Here is a 19432-nt window from a genome sequence, read left to right as displayed (position 1 = left end):
TGTCTTCTTGTCTGTCTATCTTTCCGTCTGTCTCTCTGTTCCATGGCTGTCTATTTTCCTCTCAAGATATACAAAGAGGGACATTTTTTTTTACATCAAAGGATACGGCTCAAGGGCAACAAAAAGGGTAAAAAAAAGGCCCGCTACTCGCCGCTCCCACAAAAGTAAAAAGTAAAGAGTAGCCATAAGAGAGGTCAATTTCGGGTGGAAGAGGTCAATTTCGGGTTTAGTGTATTTTATTTCGTCTCGTTTCGTCTGTTCTCGTTTCTATATATAATCTTTTACTTATTCTTGTCGTTCCTCGTTGGCGGCGTTGCAATAAATGTTTACGAGTGTGTTCTGAGGGGAAAAAATGTGCGTTGGTGCGGTTTTATTAATTCATGAGAGAGAGAGAGAGAGAGAGAGAGAGAGAGAGAGAGAGAGAGAGAGAGAGAGAGAGAGAGAGAGAGAGAGAGAGAGAGAGAGACGGAAACAGATTCAGACAGAGAGAAAAACAAAACAAAACATATAAACTGAGACAGATGACCAAACAAACAGACAGACAGACAAACACCAGACGCAGACACATAGAGAGAGAATAACTGAAGAATAAAACACGCGAAGGATAACAGGGAACACACACACACGCACAAACACACACAAACAGCCACAGTGCTAAAAAAAAAAAAGATAAAAAAGCGGGTCGTCTAGTGAGTCTCGAGCTACTTGTCGTCAGCAGCATAAACACGTCCACGAGACCTCTATTAGCATGGGGCAGAGTGATGGCATTCCCAGACAGCATATTCCTCCTCCTCCTCCTCCTCGTCGTCCTCCTCGTCCTCTTCCTCCACCCCCTCTTCGTTCTTCTTGTTTGTTTTTAATTTCCTTTATTTTTCCTCTCGTTTCTGGTTCAAATCTTTTCTTGTTTTCCTTCTTTTCCTCATTGTTATTCATAGACATTATATTTTCCTTCTTTTCCTCCTCCTTGTTTTTTTTCCTAATTGTTCTCTTTGTTCTTTTCCTCTTCGTTCTCCTTTTTTTTGTTCTTCTTTTCTTCACTCTTATTCGCAGACATCATTTTCCTCCTCCTTCTCCTCCTCTTCTTTCTCCTTCTCGTCCTTCTTGTTTCTTGTTTTCCTCCTTCCCTTAATCTCGTTTTCCATCTTAGTTCTCTTTCTCATCTTCTGCTTCTTCCCTTCTTCTTCTCTTTCTCCGTGTTTCTTGTTCTCGCTTTCCTCATTTTGGCATCTTTTTCCTCCTCCTCTTCTGCTTCTTCCCTTCTTCCTCTCTCTCACCGTGTTTCTTGTTCTCGTTTTCCTCATTTTGGCATCTTTTTTCCTCCTCCTCTTCTGCTTCTTTGGTGTTTTCGTTCCCATCATCATCTTTCTCATCGTTCTTTTCATCCTCCAACTGTTTCTTTTCCTCTTTGTCATTTCCTCCTCTTCCATTTTCTTGTTATCCTCCTCCACTTCTTCCTCGTCCTCATCTTCGTTCCTCTCTTCGTCTTCACTCACGTCGTACTCGTCCATTTATTTTCTCCCACGTCCTTATTCTACTTGTAACATATTTTCTCATTGTCTGGTTATTATCCTTTATTTATTCCTCTTTCTTTACATTTTCTAGTTTCACCTTCCTCGCATACCTTTTCAGCATAGCGATATACATAACACCAAAGGGCATCAACATCCTCAACACAGGTAAAACATCCGAACTATAACATCACTAATATACAACGTTCCACTCACTTGTTACTCACCCACATCTCCTCCTCCTTCTGCTACTTCTTCTCCTGCTTCTCCTTTTTCTTCCTCTTTCTCGTCTTAATTCGCATCATGCTTCTCATCCCCTCTGTTGCTTCTTTTCCTCTTTCTCTCTTCTTTCTCCTCTTCCTCCTCCTTCTTTTTCTTCCTCTTTTTCGTTTTAATTCGCATCATCCTTCCCATCCCCTCAGTTGTTTCTTTACCTCTTCCTCTCTTCCTCCTCTTCCTTCTCCTCCTCCTCCTCCTCCTTCTTCTTCTCTAAAATCAATGCTTATCAGGTTGTTTAGATTCACTTCATCCCTGAAAGAGCTCGCTCCCCTCACCACTAGCCGCACCCTCTGTCTGAGTTTCCTGAAGGGGTGCAGCTTAGCGTACGTCACATCCTCCTCCCCTGGGCTGTACATGTCCTCATCGTCCCTTGTCAGGCTGCCGGGAAGATAGAGAGAGAAGAAAAGTTAGAAAAGTGAATGAAGGAATGAATGAATGCAAGACGAAAGAAAGACTGAAGGAATGAAAGGATAATAGGAGAGTGTGGAAAGATGATTAGATAGATCGATAAATAGATAGAGGGAGGGAGGGGAAAGAAGAGAGCATGAAAGGATATGATAGATAGATAAATAGAGAGAGAGAGAGCGCATGGAAAGATAATATGAAAGTGTGTGATATATGATAAGATAGATAGATAAATAGATATATATATATAGAGAGAAGGAGGAAGAGAGCGTGCTTTGCTGCTTTATCTACTCTTTATAGTAACGTTGAAAATAGTTAATAAAGTCACGTGTTTCAGCCATCAAGTTCTAATTCATGAAACACGTTAAAACTGAGAGCCTGCACAAATGATCCGAAATTGACCTCTGTTCTGACCTCTCATACTAACTCTTTTTAAACATGAACAGCGCTTAGTGGGCTTTTTTGTGTCCTCATTTTGTTGCCCTTAAGCTGCTTCCATTGCTGTCAAAAAAGTTTTATCTCTACCCCCCCCCTCCCCCCCTCCCCCCCGAGTACCCACCAGAAAGGAGAGAAGGGGCAGCCGACGAGGTAGAGCTGGTTGCCGAAGAAGGGGAAGGTGTGCATCAGGTTCAGGTTCTCGGAGGCGATGTGGTCGTTGAGGCCAAGACACTGAGGGGCAGAAGGCTTCATTAGGCGCGGCGCTGACAGGCTGGGTGAAGGGCCTCGTCAAACTGTGTGTCAGAGGGAGGTGTGTTGTGTGTGTGGAGGGGGGTTGGGGGTGAGTGTGGGTGTGTGGAGTATTTTGGAGCGTTGAGGAAAGGTCAGGAAGGAAGGTTATGTGTGGTGGGGGTGAGGATTCTGCATGGTAACTCACTCTGGCGGCGACGTAGTAGGCCGAGGAGAAGGAGGAGGTGTTGACACGCTGGTGCAGGTAGATCACGAAGGTCTCATTCACCTGGCGAGGGCAACACGATGATATAAGCTGCAGAGAGACTTGTATCGGAAGCTACTGTGGTGACACACCCTGTATGACGGTCACTTTATAATAGAATACATTGCCTGCGCTGGGGCAGCGCCTTGTACTCACGGTGTGTCGTGGCAGGGGCAGCACCTTGCACGGGTGTTCCCTGATCCTGACCACCCGCGCCTCGGCGATGGCGGTGTGGTGGGTGTGCAGGTAACGATCCCGCTGCGCCCTGAGGAGACGAGGGATAGCATGAGACTTATTAGTGGCTGCTTAAGTTGTGAGTAGTTCAGGCTGTGGCTGTGAAGGTACAGCGTGCAAGTGGCTGTCTAGCAGAATCCATCGCCCTCACCCCGTCACGTCGAGGGTCACGAGTGGCTGCGCGTTGAGAGGCCGCTGGCCGTGGTAGAGTGCCTGCTCGAGGCCTGTGACGTGCACGCCGCCGCCGCCCACGTGCTTGGTGCGCGGCACCTCGGGCACCAGCATGGCTCTGTCCCCCATCACCACCTGCCGCGCCCACAGGTCCCAGTCCAGGCTCTGTCAACACTCACAATAGTTCAGTGGTCAACACGAGACGGTCATGCCATTCCACGGTTATGGCAACAGTGACTCACCGTGTCGTCGGGGGCCCATTGCTGCACCATTTCGTTAGCCACACGCCGCCTCACCATCCAGCCGAGGCCAGGGGCGCCGTGCACGCGGTACAGCCGCGCTGGGTCATGGGCAGTGTGAGGGAAGGCGTTCCTGTTAAAGGCGTTGACACAAAACAGCCTGGGGTCAGCCGTGAGCAGGGGCGCCGTCTGCTGGAAGAACCTGCCAAGCCACGGGGAAACAGTTGTCAGCAGCAGCAAGTGTGTTGCTCTGTGAATGTATTGATGAGGCGCAACACAAGGGAGGACGATGCTCACGGGATCAAATCTGGAGCAAGGTCAAGGTCGTCCTCCAGGATGATGGCCTTGTCGGCGGCGGGGTGCTGCTGGAACACTTTCTGCAGCACCGACTTGACGTGGGCGTTGACGCGCCGCGTGGACCCTTGCGAGGGAAGGAAAGAACAGTTTGATTACTGCTGGCGCCACGCTCTGTTCTCTATGTTTCTTGCTGGAATGTTCTCGCCGTGAAATGAAACCAGATATCACGGAAGGTATGATGATTCTACAGGACTCTGACCTGGTTGATCGTCGTTGTGGTGCTCGGTGAGCGGCACGCCGAGGAGGGCCGCCAGGCGCCGCGCCTCGGGGCTGTGGCCGTCGACGAAGATAGAGACGGGCGTGTGGAGGCCGCCGGGGCTGGCCCACAGCTGGGCCAGCTGGCGCAGCACGCGGGGCAGCCGCCGCGCCGTCACCACGGCCACCGGGATCACCTCACGCAGCGCGTACGGCACCTGAGACGCGGCTCATTAGCACCTGTGTGAGGCGTGTCGCTGTAAGGCACAAAACAACAAGTCAACAACGGGTCTCACGGGCGAGGCGGGGCGCGGCGACCAGGGCGGCTCGTGGCAGCTGCAGAAGGCACCGTAGCCGTCGAAGGCGCGGCAGAAGGCGGCGTGCTGCTCCATGCCCGGGGCGGCGTTCCACCCGCACCGCGGCTCTGCGGGCAGACAGGCACCGCGGTCAGTGGCGCGGCCCAGTGACAGCCTTTTCTTTCCTCTTCCCTCTTCATAATCCTCGGGGCACCTCTATAAATAACATGTTGTGCGGGGCATCGTGGCACCCCCTCCATTTACCCCTTTCCCTTCCCCTCTCCTCGTTCCTGTCCCCTTGTGCCCCGTCCCGCTCTGCCTTGCACCTCTCACCTGGCGTGCGCGGCACCGTGACGCGGGTGGTGAGCGGCGACACATCGTGCTTGGTGTAGTTGTGGCCGGGACGGGAGGTGACGAGTGCCTCGTGGAGGACGCCGCCGCCCTTGTGCAGCAGCAGGCACCAGGCGTCCCTGTAGGCCAGGCGGTCCGCGAAGATGGACCCCTCCTGCGTCAGGAAGTCCGTCACCGCCTCGCCCAGGAACGTCGTAAAGTCAGGCTGTAAATGCAGAACAATGGCAGTGCCGTCACTCACAGGGGAATACAGAGAGTTATATAACACCTTCATATCACGTGGCATCGGTGACTCACGGCGCCCAGGAGTACCAGGAGCCGCCCTTCTTGAATTTCATTCCAATATTGCATAAAACCCTTGTCGAGTTCTGGCTGCCACGTCATGAAGGACTCCGCGGCGACGAGGCTGCCGGCGGTCTGGTGCAGCAGCAGCAGGTGCAGGCCGGCGTGCAGGCGCGCCTCGTCGGGCCCCCAGGCCATCGTGTGCAGCTCGTCGCGGTACACCTGTGGGAGGGGGGGGGGGGGTCAGGCTGACTGATGAAAAGTGTATGGATGGATTTCCAATTTCGAGATTCTTGCGTGTCATTATGAGTGATGGTGAATTTCATTCATATCACGCAGGGGTTCGATATTCCTCACCTGCCGCCCGTCCACCGCCACGGTCACGCCCGAGCCACGCACGGTGATGTCCAGTGTGAGGGACTCCGCGGCGCCTGGCTCTGTCGACGACATCAGTAGGCGTGGCGGAGGAACTGCTGTAGATACGGTTGTCAGCAGTTGACCTTCTGTGTGACCACTCTCGCTGCTGAATCTTAGCGGCTCCTCAGAAGATGTGTCGAGGGGGGGAGGGCGTGAGGGACGCAGCTCTTCGTGTCTTGAAGCTGCCGACTGAGAGAGTTTTGCAACGCCCGCAACGTTCTTTGGTTCCTCTGGGCGAAGATCCTCACCGCTGATTGTATGGAGTCTCGCTCTTTGCCTCGGCACGCTGGAAGGGGACGCTGGTTTTAGGTCCTCTGGAAAAGTTTCACGTTTCTCGGTGTTGGAGTTGATCATCAAAAGTTTTCTCATCGACACCTTGCCTTGAACGTCCTCCCGCCTGGCGTCCTTTGAGAAAACCACTTGATATCTTTTGCTTTCAGGATCGTCCGTCGTGGGATTGCCTTGTACTGTTCTTTGTGCCGCAGAGAACTTTTTCCCTTCGTCCCACATGTCACCTTTCTGTCTTATTGTCTTTGTGTCAGTAACTCCCCTTTTATCACCACCAGTCATCGTCACATTAACAACCAGCGACCTTGCACCTTCACCATCACCTTCAACCTTGGCAACACGACTTGAGTTTCTGACTGACGCATCATCCTCACTATCTTTTGTGTTCCCTTCCTCTCGGTCCTTGTCCCTCGATCTCACCTCCTTGTGTCCGGTGTCTCCTTCTTTCTCCTTCCTCACAACTTTCCGGGGCCGATCCAAACTCCACTCTGACTCGATCTTCAGAAGCACCAGATACACAACACTGAAGAAAACGATAAAGACCAATTGCTTTTTTGCGTTGACGGGCATTTCTTTGGAGTGGGAGATGTTTTTTCTGTCTCTTTTCTCGTTTTCAGAAGGTGTATTTGTTGTCAGGTATATTGTAGGGAGGCAACAGGTGTGTGGTGAAGGTGTGACGGAGGCTGCAGGTTTAAGGCAGGTGTTGGGAGAGGCGAGGAGGTGGTGGCGTGTTGCAGGAGCTCAGGAAGGTTAGTGAGGAGGGTAGGGAATGGCGCTTGCAGGCGTAGTGAAGTCACCTGCAGTTATGGATGACAGGTGAGATTTATGGCGTGCGTGTTGGCTCTTGGTTTTTCCTCCTCCCTATGTCTTTTACTTTCATCTTTCTATTCTCCCTTTTTCCTCCATAGTTTCGTCTTTGTTAACATGATACTTAGTTAATATAAATTTTGGTGTCTAGTTCGTTGATTCCGCATATAAACGCAAGGACAGCTTTCTTGTACCTCGTAGCGTGATAATTTATAACTGTATATACTAAGTTTTTTCGTATGTTATCTTGTTCCTGGTATCCCCCGTTTACCTACAGGGGGCGGGAGGCTGCCAGGTGTATTGCGTGCCATTTTTTCGTCTTTTCTTCCTGCATCGCGAGGGAGGAAGAGACGCTCAGGAAAACACTGTGCTTTCCTGCTTGCGTGGCGCCTGTCTGGTAGCTTTATTTATATTTGCTTTATTTTTTTATCATTGCAGTCTTGAGCACGCCAGATTTTAAGATTTTGAAATGCATGACGAAAAGCGAGTCACCGAATTTGCTCTGATGTGTCTTCTTTCCTTGTTTTCCTTGTTTTCATAGTGTTGGGTTGATTGCCTGTTGTTATCTTGTTTGCTTTTTATGACTGGCTATCACCTGAGTTCAGTTTCATTTGTTGTTGTTTTTCTTTGTTGCTTTCTTTTCTTTGTTTTGTTTGTTTTGTTTGTTTTTGTTTGTTTTTGTTTGTTGTTTTCTTTGTTGTTTTCTTTGTTGTTGATGTTCTTTTTAATGCCAGTGTTAAGTTTCATTTGATGCTTTTCTTGGCCTTTTTTCGTATACTCCTGTCTTTTAGTTTCATTCTATTTTTTTTTGTGTGTGTCAAAGGCGATTTTAATTTAGTGTTGAGGTATTTTATTAATTTTCTGGGAGCTCCATTCAAACATTTTTTTTCAATCGCTTCCCCTCCTAATTTCCTCTTTTTTAGTTATATTTTTTTGCGTGTGTGTCAAAGTCAGTATCAGTTCAGCGTCGATATTTTATTCATTTTCTGGGAGTTCCTTTCAATTTTTTTTTTCCTTTCCTCCTCCAATTTTAGTTCAGTGTAGAAATATTTGATTAATTTTCCGAGTGCTCCTTTCAAGAATTTTACTTTCGTTGCCTTCCCCAATTCTGTCCGTTTCTGTCAACACTCATCACAGATACAGGTGTGGGAGGGCTTGAGGGTCCACGCCTGTGCCTGTGTTGCCTTTGGGACACGAACTTGCTCAGGTGTGCTCAGGTATGGTCAACAAGTGCTCGAAATATGTGCTTGTACAGGTGTGCGTGGACAGGTATGCATTCAGAAGCGTAGGTGGAAGACTCGTTTGGGTTATTTCGATCTACTTTTGCATTTTTTTTTTAATCATCGATGGTAAAGGAAAAAAAATACTGGATGAGCGACGATGACAGGGTTCTTTAAATACCTGTACCGTCGCCATCTTTCTTTCTTTCGTGGGTTTTCTTCTAAAGCTTCCGTTCGTTTGTTTGTTTTCTGATTTACTTTTGTGTACGTTTTGTTGTTGTTTTTCTCTTTCATGTGATTTTCTTTTTATGATGTAACAAATAAATGCACGTACTGTCGCTCTCCTTCTTTCTTTCTTTTTTTTTCTTTCATTCGCGGGTTTTCTTCTGTAGTTTCCGTTTATTTGCTTGTCTTTAATCTACCTTTGTGTCCATTTTATTGTCCTTTTCTCTCTTTTAATGTAATTCTCTTTTTTTTTTTGTACAATTATCAGGTATCGTGGTGAGTGTGGCAGAACAACGCGGTGATGGTGATGGAATTGTAAGGGGATGGTGAGGATGATAAGGGTGTGGTGAGGTTGACAAGGAGATGGTAAGGGGGTGAGAGAAGCGGTAGGGTATGGTGATGGTGAGGATACTGGTTTGGTGAGGGTGATGAGGAGCTGCTAAGGGGGAGTGAGGGAAGCGGTAGGATATTGGGATAGTGAGGATGATGGTGTAGTGAGGGTGATAGGAGGTGGTAAGGGGGGGTGAGGAAAGTGCTTGGGTATTGGGATGGTGAAGATGGTGGGTGCGTTAAATATGTGGCAGGGGGCATAACTTCTCGTCCCCACCACTACGTAATGCCGCTAAGTCGCTAAGCTGTTTGGCGTGAATATAATTAATGAACGTAAATCCGTGTATCAGCGTCTAGGAGCGTAAATAGAAAACGGTGGCGGTCACGGGGTGGACTGCAACAGTTTCCCGACGCACGCTGTCAGGTAATTACGTGTTTAGTGTGGTAATAATCCCCGGTTTAATGCACGGCGCAGTAAACCACACAGCACCGGCGGCCTCGGATAATCGGCGAACGCTCCTGCCGCGGAATGTTCTCTCAAACGTGCATGGAGGATCACCTGTGTGGGAATGTGTGTGTTGGATATATTGTAATTTTATCCGAAAGTTTACGCATTTATTTATTCATTGAGCTTCATGAATCTATAAGCTCGATACTTTATTAAGGAAAATAAAAGATGTTTCGTCTTTCCGGCTTCATTTATAAACATTTCTTATAAAATATGTTTGCTCTATATGTTTATGAGGAGGCGGTGGCCCCAAGTGTCAGCGTGTGGGCGTGGTGAGCCTGAGTGGCGGAAGATGACCCACATGCTGCCCAGATCTTCAGTCAATCCTAACTTCAGCAACTTTGGTCAAGAGGAGCACCGGGGGGCAGCATGGGCCAAGAAACAGTCATACAATACGGCAACCACAATAAATAAAATTCGCCTGCGCCTCTAACGGACTGGTGTCGCCCAAGAGCCCCCTCAAGAAAGCCCACCGCCGCTATAGCCAGCACCTTAAAATAATGTCTGTTGCCTATCTATTTACTTCCCCATTCATTCATACATGAGCCATGAGAGGTGGTCTTCTTCACTTGTATAAATATTCCAGGTTTCTAAGTCTAGGTTTCTATTGTTAAGAATCAAAAAGAAAAACGAATGATCCTCAAAATGTAATCGTTGCTGTGTGTTACTAGGTTGAAAACCGTCTTAGAGTGGAAAGCATAATACACTTGGATATAAACACGAATGCAAAATATTGAAACCATAACTTAGGTTCCTCTATGGGACGTGAGAACAACTATTACTTTCTAAGAAGGGACTTCGGTGACTGAAACGGAATTTAACTAATCTTTAAGGTTCCTAAGCATTATGTAACCTAGGATTGCGCCATATTGTGAAAACCCCCCTTGTGACACACGTACGTACGCACACACTGATTATAACACTTTCTATCTATCTGTATCTATTTATCTTTGCCTATTTATTCGTCTGTCTATCCATCAATCTACTTTTCTATCTATCTATTTAGCTGTATCTTTCTGTTTGCTTACCTACTATAGTCTGTATCAGTCTACTTTATCGATCTATGTCTAACTATATCTTCCTGTTTGCCTATTAATTAGTCTTCCTATCCAATAACATGCTTATCTTACTATCTATCCAACTATCTTTTTGTTTGCATACTATTAGACTGTATCTATCTAGTTTATCTGTCTATCTACTTATCTAACTGTCCATCATTCTGCTTGCTTACGTATCAAACTGTTTATCCTTCACTTTACTTATTTGTCTATTTGTCTATTTGCCTTTGTATTAAACTGTGTATCCATTAGTGTACTTAATTATCCATCTGTCTATTTAACTATCCACCGTTCTGTTTGCCTGTCTATTAGCCTATCCATCCATCCATCTACTTATCTACTTATTTGTATACTATTGCATTTTTCACAACTCATCTACTTAATCTACGCCTCTCTGTCCTCGGTGGGAAGGTAATGGCCGAATCCACCGCCCATGTAATTCACGACGTATCTGTTCTCAAGGGCAAACTCCTGCTGGGGATCCTTCGGGGGAGTTCTGAGGGCGTATGTGACCCTCAAGGGGGGCTTCATCACGGGGTTCCTCAGGGCGTAGAGTTGGTCCTTCTCTGATGCGCGGTAGATCACTCTTTTGCGTCCGGGGCGGCTGTGTGTGAGGAGGATGTTGTGAGTGTGATGAGGGAGTGGTGAAGAGGATGGTGAGGGTGTTAAGAGGACGTGGTGATGGTAATAAGGGAATGGTGATGATGAAGAGGGGATGGTGAGGGATGGTGAGCTTGTTATAAGAACCTGTTGAGGGGGATAAGTGGATAGTGAGTTATTAAAATGTGGTGAGGGGGATAAAGGAATGGAGGTGAGGGTTGTAAAGGGATAGCTATCGGTCCTTCTTCTTTCCTGTACTTCCCTATCCTGTTATGCTTCACCTTTCTCTTTTCTTCCGTCCATCTTTTTCTGTACCTTTTCCTTCTCCTTTTATATCCTACCCTTTCCTGTCCTCCTTCCCTTTGCTATCAGTCTTTCTTTTTAACTTTCCTGTACTTCCTTATCCTGTTATGCTTCACCTTTCTCTTTCCTTCCGTCCATCTTTTTCTGTACTTTTTCCTTTATCTTTTATATCCTACCCTTTCCTGTCCTCCTTCCCTTTGCTATCAGTCTTTCTTTTTAACTTTCCTGTACTTCCTTATCCAATTATGCTTCACCTTTCTCTTTCCTTCTCTCCATCTTTTTCTGTACCTTTTCCTTCTCCTTTTATATCCTGCCCGTTCCTATCATCCTTCCCTTTGCTGTCAGTCTTTCTTTTTAACTTTCCTGTACTTCCTTATCCTATTATGCTTCACCTTTCTCTTTTCTTCCGTCCATCTTTTTCTGTACCTTTTCCTTCTCCTTTTATATCCTGCCCGTTCCTATCATCCTTCCCTTTGCTATCAGTCTTTCTTTTTAACTTTCCTGTACTTCCTTATCCTGTTATGCTTCACCTTTCTCTTTCCTTCCGTCCATCTTTTCCTGTACCTTTTCCTTCTCCTTTTATGTCCTACCCTTTCCTGTCCTCCTTCCCTTTGCTATCAGTCTTTCTTCTTCACACTCCTCGTCTTCCAAATCCTGTCATCCATATCTCTCACCTCTTTCCCATCCTTCCATTTATTTGTTTTTCATTTTCCTCTACTTCCCTATCCTGCCATCCATATCCTTTCCCCCATTTCCATCCTTCATATTTTCTCTTTCTCCCTCTGCGCTATGTAACATTGGTAGTTCCGACGCCATGAAGGAACGCCACAATAAATCAATCAGTCTCTTCCCACATTCTCCCTTTTATACACTCACCAGTAGGGGGAGTTTGGGCAGGCCACCAGGTACACTTGATTGCCGAAGAAGGGAAAGGTGATCATCATTCGGAGGTTCTCGTGAATGTCCCTGTCGTTGATCCCTAAACACTGCAAGGGAAGAGGAGATCGTGAGGCTGAGAATGCGAGTTTGGGGGGCAAGAGGAGGCTGTGGGCTGGGATAAGGGTGGGTGGTAGATAGTTCAATAGGAAAGTTTTATCGGGTGGTAAAGATGTGGTCATTAAAGGAAACGGAAAACTCACAGGTAGGAAGACGAGTGGATGGCTGGGAATGAAACTGGGTAGGTAGAAACATTAGTGGGTAGGTAGGGAATTGAGTTTAAGGTACAGAGAAAAATTATATGTAGGGACGATAAAGTTAATGGTAAAAATGAAAATTCTAATACAGTTTAAGATAGACATTCTTTCTTCTCTCAGTCGCATTTGTTTATTTTTGCTCATCTCACACTCACTCACAGTTACTCACCACGGCCACCACCTCATAAGCATAGTGGTCCTTGTTCTCGTCTGGCTGGTCGATGTAGATCACGTAGGTCTTATTCGTCTGCGGGAAAACACTCTATTAGGCCATGTTGGCTGGCCATATACTCCCCATTCCTTGCCTCTGTTAGCTCTTTGCCTCCTCTCGATTCGTCTTTCCATTTTCTCTTCCCACTTTAATCAATCTCTCTTTCCCTTCTCTTTCTCATATTCTTCCCTTTTTCTTATGTCACTTTTAATGCCTACCTGATACCGCTCACTCCCTTCCCTCTTACTACTTCCCATTTTCTCATCTCACTTTATAATGCCTCTATATGTACCAAATACCACTCTTTCCCTACACTTTCTTCCATATCTTTCTTCTTTTCTAACTCTTGTCCCTTTGTTATCACTTTTTTTTATCTCTTCAAGACGTATTTTTATCTATATTCCTCCTCTTCTCAGTATTATCTCTTTTCTTCTCTCTCTTTATCTCTGGTTCCTCCTCTTCTCAATACTCCCTCTTCTCTTGTTCCTTCTTTCCCTTGTACCCTCTTTCTCCTTCCCTCTATTGTTCCCTCACCCATACTCTTCTTCCTGTGACTCTACACCTTTCTTTCCCGTCCCCTGCTGACCTGACACACCTCCTTCCGCTCCCTGCTGATCCTTCACCCCTCCCCCCCTCCACCCACACTCCTACATTCCTCCCTCCTTTCCTCAAGTAACTCTTTTCTTCATTCCTCCCTCCCTGCTCTCACTTCTATGGTATCATGGCTTTTCACGTCTAAATAATCAATGGTAATAATTTGCTCTTAATCTTCAGTGTGTACAAAGATACTTAACACTTTTTTTGACATTAAGGCGTTGTTTAAAAGACCTTCTGTTGAATAACCATAAAAAGTACCGATTCTTGATGATTCTATGACGAGACAAGCCTGTTTTTATCGTATTTTGTGTCAAGTATTTTTGGTAATATTTTTTTGCCATTAATGAGGTTTTAACTGTGACCTGTATAGAGGCTGACCTTGTGTGTGGGCAGGGGGGTGACCTCGCAGGGGTGGCGGGTCAGGACCACCACCTCGGCGTCCTTCAGGTCTTGGCGAAGGTGTTGCTCGTAGTCCAACTCACGCGCACTGCAGGTGAGGGCGCCCCGTTACTCACCTTGATTTTTTTTCTTCTCTCAGTAAAGGAAGCAGCTCAAAGGCAAACATAAATGAGGGTAAAAAAGCCTGCTAATCACTGCTGTTATAAGAGAAAGTTTGGATGAGTGGCCAAAAGAGAGGTCAATTTCGGGTGGAGAGATGTATTGATACCTCGATATTCACGTTTTTTTCTTTTTTTACAACAAAGGAGACAGCTCAAGGGCACAAAAAAGGAAACAATATTAAAAAAGCCCGTTACTCGCTGCTCCTACAAAAAAGAATCAAAAGAGGTGGCCGAAAGAGAGGTCAATTTCGGGAGGAGAGGTGTCCTGATACGTTAGATAATACCATCACGAATATTAACACACCTGGATCTCCAAAACATCTTTCCCACGCACCTGTCTTCGTCTATATTCACTTTGGACCATAATTAACATCACGAATACCAACACAACTTTAACATGAAAAACTGGTCCCGTCTTCTCTTCACTTGTCCACATCGAAGCTACGTTGGTCAATAACATCACGAACATCAATTTACCTGGAACGTGAAAAACTAATCCCGTCTTCCCACCTGTCCACATCGAAGCTTACGTTGGGGTATAACATCAATAACATCAACTTATCTGGAACTCGAGAAACTGATCCCGTCTCCCCACCTGTCCACATCGAAGCTTACGTTGGGGTATAACATCAATAACATCAACTTATCTGGAACTCGAGAAACTGATCCCGTCTCCCCACCTGTCCACATCGAAGCTTACGTTGGGGTATAACATCAATAACATCAACTTATCTGGAACCCGAGAAACTGATCCCGTCTCCCCACCTGTCCACATCGAAGCTTACGTTGGGGTATACCATCACAAACATCAATTTACCTGGAACCCGAGAAACTGATCCCGTCTCCTCACTTGTCCACATCGAAGCTTACGTTGGGGTATACCATCACAAACATCAATTTACCTGGAACCCGAGAAACTGATCCCGTCTCCTCACCTGTCCACATCGAAGCTTACGTTGGGGTATACCATCACAAACATCAATTTACCTGGAACCCGAGAAACTGATCCCGTCTCCTCACCTGTCCACATCGAAGCTTACGTTGGGGTATAACATCACGAACATCAATTTACCTGGAACCCTAAAAACTGATCATGTCTTCTCACCTGTCCACATCGAAGCTACGTTGGGGTATAACATCAATAACATCAACTTATCTGGAACTCGAGAAACTGATCCCGTCTCCTCACCTGTCCACATCGAAGCTTACGTTGGGGCATACCATCACAAACATCAATTTACCTGGAACCCGAGAAACTGATCCCGTCTCCTCACTTGTCCACATCGAAGCTTACGTTGGGGTATACCATCACAAACATCAACTTACCTGGAACGTGAAAAACTAATCCCGTCTTACCTGTCCACGTCGAGGGTCACGTTGGCTTCGGCGTTGAGCGGCTGGCTGGAGAAGAGAACCTGATCGAACCCCGAGATGTGGACGCCGCCGCCGCCCTGGTGTCGCGTCCGTGGCACCTCCGGGATGAGCATGTCCCGGCCACCCATCACCCGAGCCCGCAGCCACCAGTCCCACGAGGCGCCGGTCTGTGGAGGGTGACGCCCGGAGACTTCATCCACGCCTTCTTAACCCCTCCGCTGCGACTGGCACGGATTTGGCTTTCACTGGTAGCCTGGTAACATATTATAGTCCCAGGTCTTTCTCTGCCCCTGTGGTGGATAGTGAGTGTTTCCCATGTGGTATTGGTATGCTGGATATCCCCTCCCAAGATGCAGGACATTATATTTTTCTTCATTGAATTGTAGCAGCCACTTTTTATTCCATTCCTGTAGCTTGGTGATGTCTTCTGGTAGGATATCCGCAGTCAAGGGGTTAATAATCCTAAACGTCTATTCACCCTCTTAGGCGTGATGAATTAGCTACACCTGATCATATTGCTTTATACCTGTCGTTACATTACCTGCAGTTTCGTCATAATCCATAGGAAGTTGAAGTCTAGAAGTTGACGTTAGTTTTTGCTTCCTCGTGCATTTTTGAGACATTTATCATAATTTCATTCAGTTCCCAAAAGGTTATTAAACGTTTCGAGTATTGAGGCTCGTAGGCTATAGCTGAAAATTGACCGAGTCCATATTCTTTTTGCAGAACTTGCCGGGATTTTCATGAACTGTTTTGCAATCCTAGTGACGCATTACACGACCTCTGCATCTTGGACGGGAAAACAAGCCATGAAAACCCAGTTGATCTTCTCCGCGGCCGTGGAAAATGGTCGTAATGGGAGCCTGAGACGTTTAATAATACGGACCCTGGATCGCTGCCGTGACCTTGGGGCCGGAACACTGACCTGGTTTAAGGGGACCCAGCCAGCCAGCATCTCCACGGCGGCCTTGCGCGTGGTCATCCAGCCGTAGCCGGGGATGCCGTGGGCGCGGTAGAGGCGGCGGGGGTCGAGCGCCGTGTGTGGGTACGCGTTGTAGTTGAAGGCGTTCACGAAGAGCAGGAACGGGTCCGTCTTGAGCAGCTTGGCCGTCTGCTGGAAGTACCTGGAGGAGTGGGAGTGGTTGTTGTAGATTGTAGTCGTTGTTGCTAGGGCTGTACTAGTAGTTATGGTGCCATTGTTGTCATTTTATCATTATTAGTATCATCATTATTACTTCTCATTATTATTCGTAGTAGTAGTAGTAGTAGTAGTAGTAGTAGTAGTAGTAGTAGTAGTAGTATCGTTGTCCTCGCGCACACTCACGGGATAAAGTCTGGGGCGAGTTGAAGGTCGTCCTCCAAGATGATGGCGAGGTCAGCTTCCGGATACTCCTGGAACACCTTCGCGAGCGTGAACTTGACGTGCTCGTTGATCCTCGACGAGGTGCCTGCGGATGAAGGGTGAGGAAGGTGCTGGGGCGCGAGGCCAACGATTATGTGTAACAGGGGGGGTTAATGAGGGGCTAGGAGCAATAAAAGGAATAAGTGGCTGCTACAGGTTGTAATAAGGAGATCTCTCATTACCATCATATTATTCCAATGCTATGAAACCACAACAAAAACCTTTGAGCGCCGGTTCCTGCCAACCCAAAAACTGCACGATGAGATCTGACCTGGTTGCTCGTCGTTGTGGTGCTCGGTGAGCGGCACGCCGAGGAGGGCCGCCAGGCGCCGCGCCTCGGGGCTGTGGCCGTCGACGAAGATGGAGACGGGCGTGTGGAGGCCGCCGGGGCTGGCCCACAGCTGGGCCAGCTGGCGCAGCACGCGGGGCAGCCGCCGCGCCGTCACCACGGCCACCGGGATCACCTCACGCAGCGCGTACGGCACCTGAGTTTCGGAAAGTTTCGTTTAGTCGGCGCAACATCTGTAGTCATATGCCGGAGAGAGACAGAAGGGGAAGAAATTATAGCAGAAGGGAACAGATCCCAGGAGACGGGACATAACTCCCGATTAATACTTGGTACCCATTCACTGCTGGGTGGACAGGGGCATAGGGTGTCGGAAAAACCGCCCAAATTTTTCCACTCCACCCGGGAATCGAACCCGGGCTCTCTCGGTTGTGAGCCGAGTGTGCTAACCTCTGCACCACGAAGCCTCCACGGCACCTGAGACGCGGCTCATTAGCACCTGTGTGAGGCGTGTCGCTGTAAGGCACAAAGCAACACGTCAACAACGGGTCTCACGGGGGAGGCGGGGCGAGGCGACCAGGGCGGCTCGTGGCAGCTGCAGAAGGCGCCGTAGCCGTCGAAGGCGCGGCAGAAGGCGGCGTGCTGCTCCATGCCCGGCGCGGCGTGCCACCCGCACCGCGGCTCTGCGGGACAAGTGGTGTCCATGAATGAGGATGGATGCCTCAGCCACATGTAGGAGACTAATTGTGATATTTCGTGTTCCTAGAAATGACATGATGGCAAGGATCAAGCGAGCAGAGTGCTCGCCGCTGCCACCCGCCACCCACCAGGCCTCAGAGGGAGGAGCAGATGCAGCGTTATCGGCGACCCCTGCTTCGTGGAGGAGCCGTCCTCGTGATGGATGGTCGTGAGCACCTCGCTGGACACACCCGCGCCCTTCCACGCCACCATGCACCACGCCTCGTCCTTGGCGAGCCGCTCCGCGAACACCGAGCCGAGGGAGGCCAGCTGGCGCGCCACCTCGGGCCCGAGGAACTTGGTGAAGTCCGGCTGCGGGAGACAAGGCGGAGGGAGGCTGCGTGTGAGTTGCCATGAAGAAACTGGCCATCCAGGAAAAGATCACGACGCAAAGCCTGCCACACAAGTGATTTTTCAGGCATTTTTTCCTGTCCGCTGTCTGTAAGGCTCTGGAAATATAGCATGATGCATCTATTTTTGGGCTTTATTTTGTTTCCTCACGGCTGACCGCGAGGAGTTTTCAGCAGTACGCGACGCGTCTTGACCCAACTCACCACGCCGACGAGCACCAGCAGGCGGCCCTCCCCCACGTCCCGCAGCGCCTGGCCCACCTGGCGACTGGCCTCAGGCTGCCAGGTGAGGAAGGTCTCGGTGCGCATCACCTCACCTGTCCTCTCGCTTAGCGTCACCAGGTGGAGCCCCGCGTGGAGGCGAGCCACCTGGCCTCCCCACGGTATGGTTTGGTTCTGGACATGGAACACCTGCGGGAGAACACATACGGGGGAACAGCTGCGACGGAGCGGACAGATGGATCACAACAGATCTTCCTGACCTGAGCCCCGCACCCTTCCCCTCGTCGTTTTGGCAGCTGTTTCACCAAGAGGTCAACCCCAATGTAAGCAAGTATAGCCCTCCTGCGATAATGCCCTGAGAAAGGTTTAGTTTGGGCTGGGCAGATGATAAAATTAAACCCTTTCCTTGTGGTTTTAGCAATTGTTTCACCAAGACGTCAACTCAAAAATGTAAGCCAGTTCAACCCTCCCGTGGTAAGGCCCCCAGAATGCTTTAGTTTGGGTTAGATACAATGATGAATATAGAACCCTTTCCTCGTGTTTTTAGCAGCTGTTTCATCGAGGAGTCAAGCATAATGTAAACCAGTATAGCACCCCCGCGATGAGACCAAGAGAGAAGATTGGTTCGGGTTGAATATACTCATGCAAATAAACACCTTTCCTCATTGTTTTTGGAAGCTATTTCACAGAGGAGTCAAGCACAGTGTGAACCAGTAAACCAGTATAACCTCCCTCGTGATAAGGTCCAGAGAGAATGGCTTTGCCTCATACTGACCTTCGCCCCGTCCACCCACACCGCCGCGCCCGCCGCCCCCACCACCGCCTCCACCACCAGCACGCCCAGAGAGCCGCCCCCCGCCGCCTCCTCGCCCTCGTCTCCTGGTGGGGGGTGTGAAGGCCCAATTTATCTGGTGTGTTGCTGAAGCTTATACACAATTTTTTTCTCCATTATTTTCCTTCAAGACGTGGAGGGAGAAAATAGTGTGTAGCAATTTTAGCATCCTTTTCGCTGATGTAAATTTGGTTCTAAGAAAGTTAGGATGATGATGAGATAAAGAGGGATGTTAAAGAAAATAGTGACAGGTAAATTGTGGCTGTTTTTATTTTCTTAGTTGTATAAATTTAAATGAAAAGAGATGGAAAAAAGGAAAGAAAAAGGTTGATGTTTGTTTACTCACATCAGAGAATAATAGCTAGAGAAAAAAAAAGGAAAGTGAAGAAAATATTGATAGGTATTTTTGTGGCTGTTTTTATTTTCTGTTGTGTAAATTTAAATGAAATGAGATGAAAAGAGGGAAAGAAAAAAGGTTGATGTTTATTTACTCATATCAGAGAATAATAAGTAGAGAAAAAAAGGAAAGTGAAGAAAATATGGATAGATAGATTATGTCCTTTTTTATTTTTTCACTTGTATAAATTTGTAAATGAAAAATAATCAGCCTTCTAATTTGTGTTCACCTCACCTCACCTCTCAATGCTCCTTTGTACCCCCACT

General features: G+C 47.9%; 2 protein-coding genes across 3 annotated transcripts; both read right to left on the bottom strand.

Annotated features, from left to right (window-relative positions):
• Positions 1–1530: 1530 nt before the first annotated feature.
• LOC126998077 (protein O-linked-mannose beta-1,2-N-acetylglucosaminyltransferase 1-like) lies at positions 1531–19083 on the bottom strand. 2 transcript variants are annotated; one of them, XM_050859454.1, is made up of 11 exons: positions 17920–19083; positions 17455–17677; positions 17183–17310; positions 4324–4537; positions 4065–4188; positions 3771–3969; positions 3509–3693; positions 3280–3388; positions 3067–3147; positions 2752–2861; positions 1531–2165 (listed from the first exon to the last, which is right to left on the bottom strand). In XM_050859454.1, exons 1-11 carry the CDS (start codon positions 18022–18024, stop codon positions 1910–1912), a joined length of 1734 nt encoding a protein of 577 aa, XP_050715411.1. In that variant the 5' UTR covers positions 18025–19083; the 3' UTR covers positions 1531–1909. The 2 variants fall into 2 exon arrangements, with proteins under 2 accessions (XP_050715411.1, XP_050715410.1); XM_050859453.1 differs by lacking the exons at positions 1531–2165; positions 2752–2861; positions 3067–3147; ... (3 more) ...; positions 4065–4188; positions 4324–4537 and adding exons at positions 9230–10705; positions 11881–11990; positions 12367–12444; ... (3 more) ...; positions 16264–16387; positions 16613–16826 and having other exon boundaries at positions 17920–19071.
• LOC126998078 (uncharacterized) lies at positions 4412–5457 on the bottom strand. The gene has a single exon (XM_050859455.1). It carries the CDS (start codon positions 5250–5252, stop codon positions 4812–4814), a length of 441 nt encoding a protein of 146 aa, XP_050715412.1. The 5' UTR covers positions 5253–5457; the 3' UTR covers positions 4412–4811.
• Positions 19084–19432: the final 349 nt, after the last annotated feature.

Source organism: Eriocheir sinensis, chromosome 13 (genome assembly GCF_024679095.1).
Source record: "Eriocheir sinensis breed Jianghai 21 chromosome 13, ASM2467909v1, whole genome shotgun sequence".
NCBI lineage: Eukaryota > Metazoa > Arthropoda > Malacostraca > Decapoda > Varunidae > Eriocheir > Eriocheir sinensis.
The sequence above is the reverse complement of the archived record's forward strand: the minus strand, read 5'-3'. Positions and strand labels throughout refer to the sequence as shown.

Coding starts and splice junctions, on each gene's coding strand:
- LOC126998078 (XM_050859455.1), bottom strand. CDS start 5,252: ATGCCACGTGATATGAAGGTGTTATATAACTCTCTGTATTCCCCTGTG.
- LOC126998077 (XM_050859454.1), bottom strand. CDS start 18,024: ATGCGCACCGAGACCTTCCTCACCTGGCAGCCTGAGGCCAGTCGCCAG. Junction 4,538..17,182: donor CGCCTCGCCCCGCCTCCCCC/GTGAGACCCGTT, acceptor GCCGCGTCTCAG/GTGCCGTACGCGCTGCGTGA. Junction 3,694..3,770: donor AATGGGCCCCCGACGACACG/GTGAGTCACTGT, acceptor GAGTGTTGACAG/AGCCTGGACTGGGACCTGTG.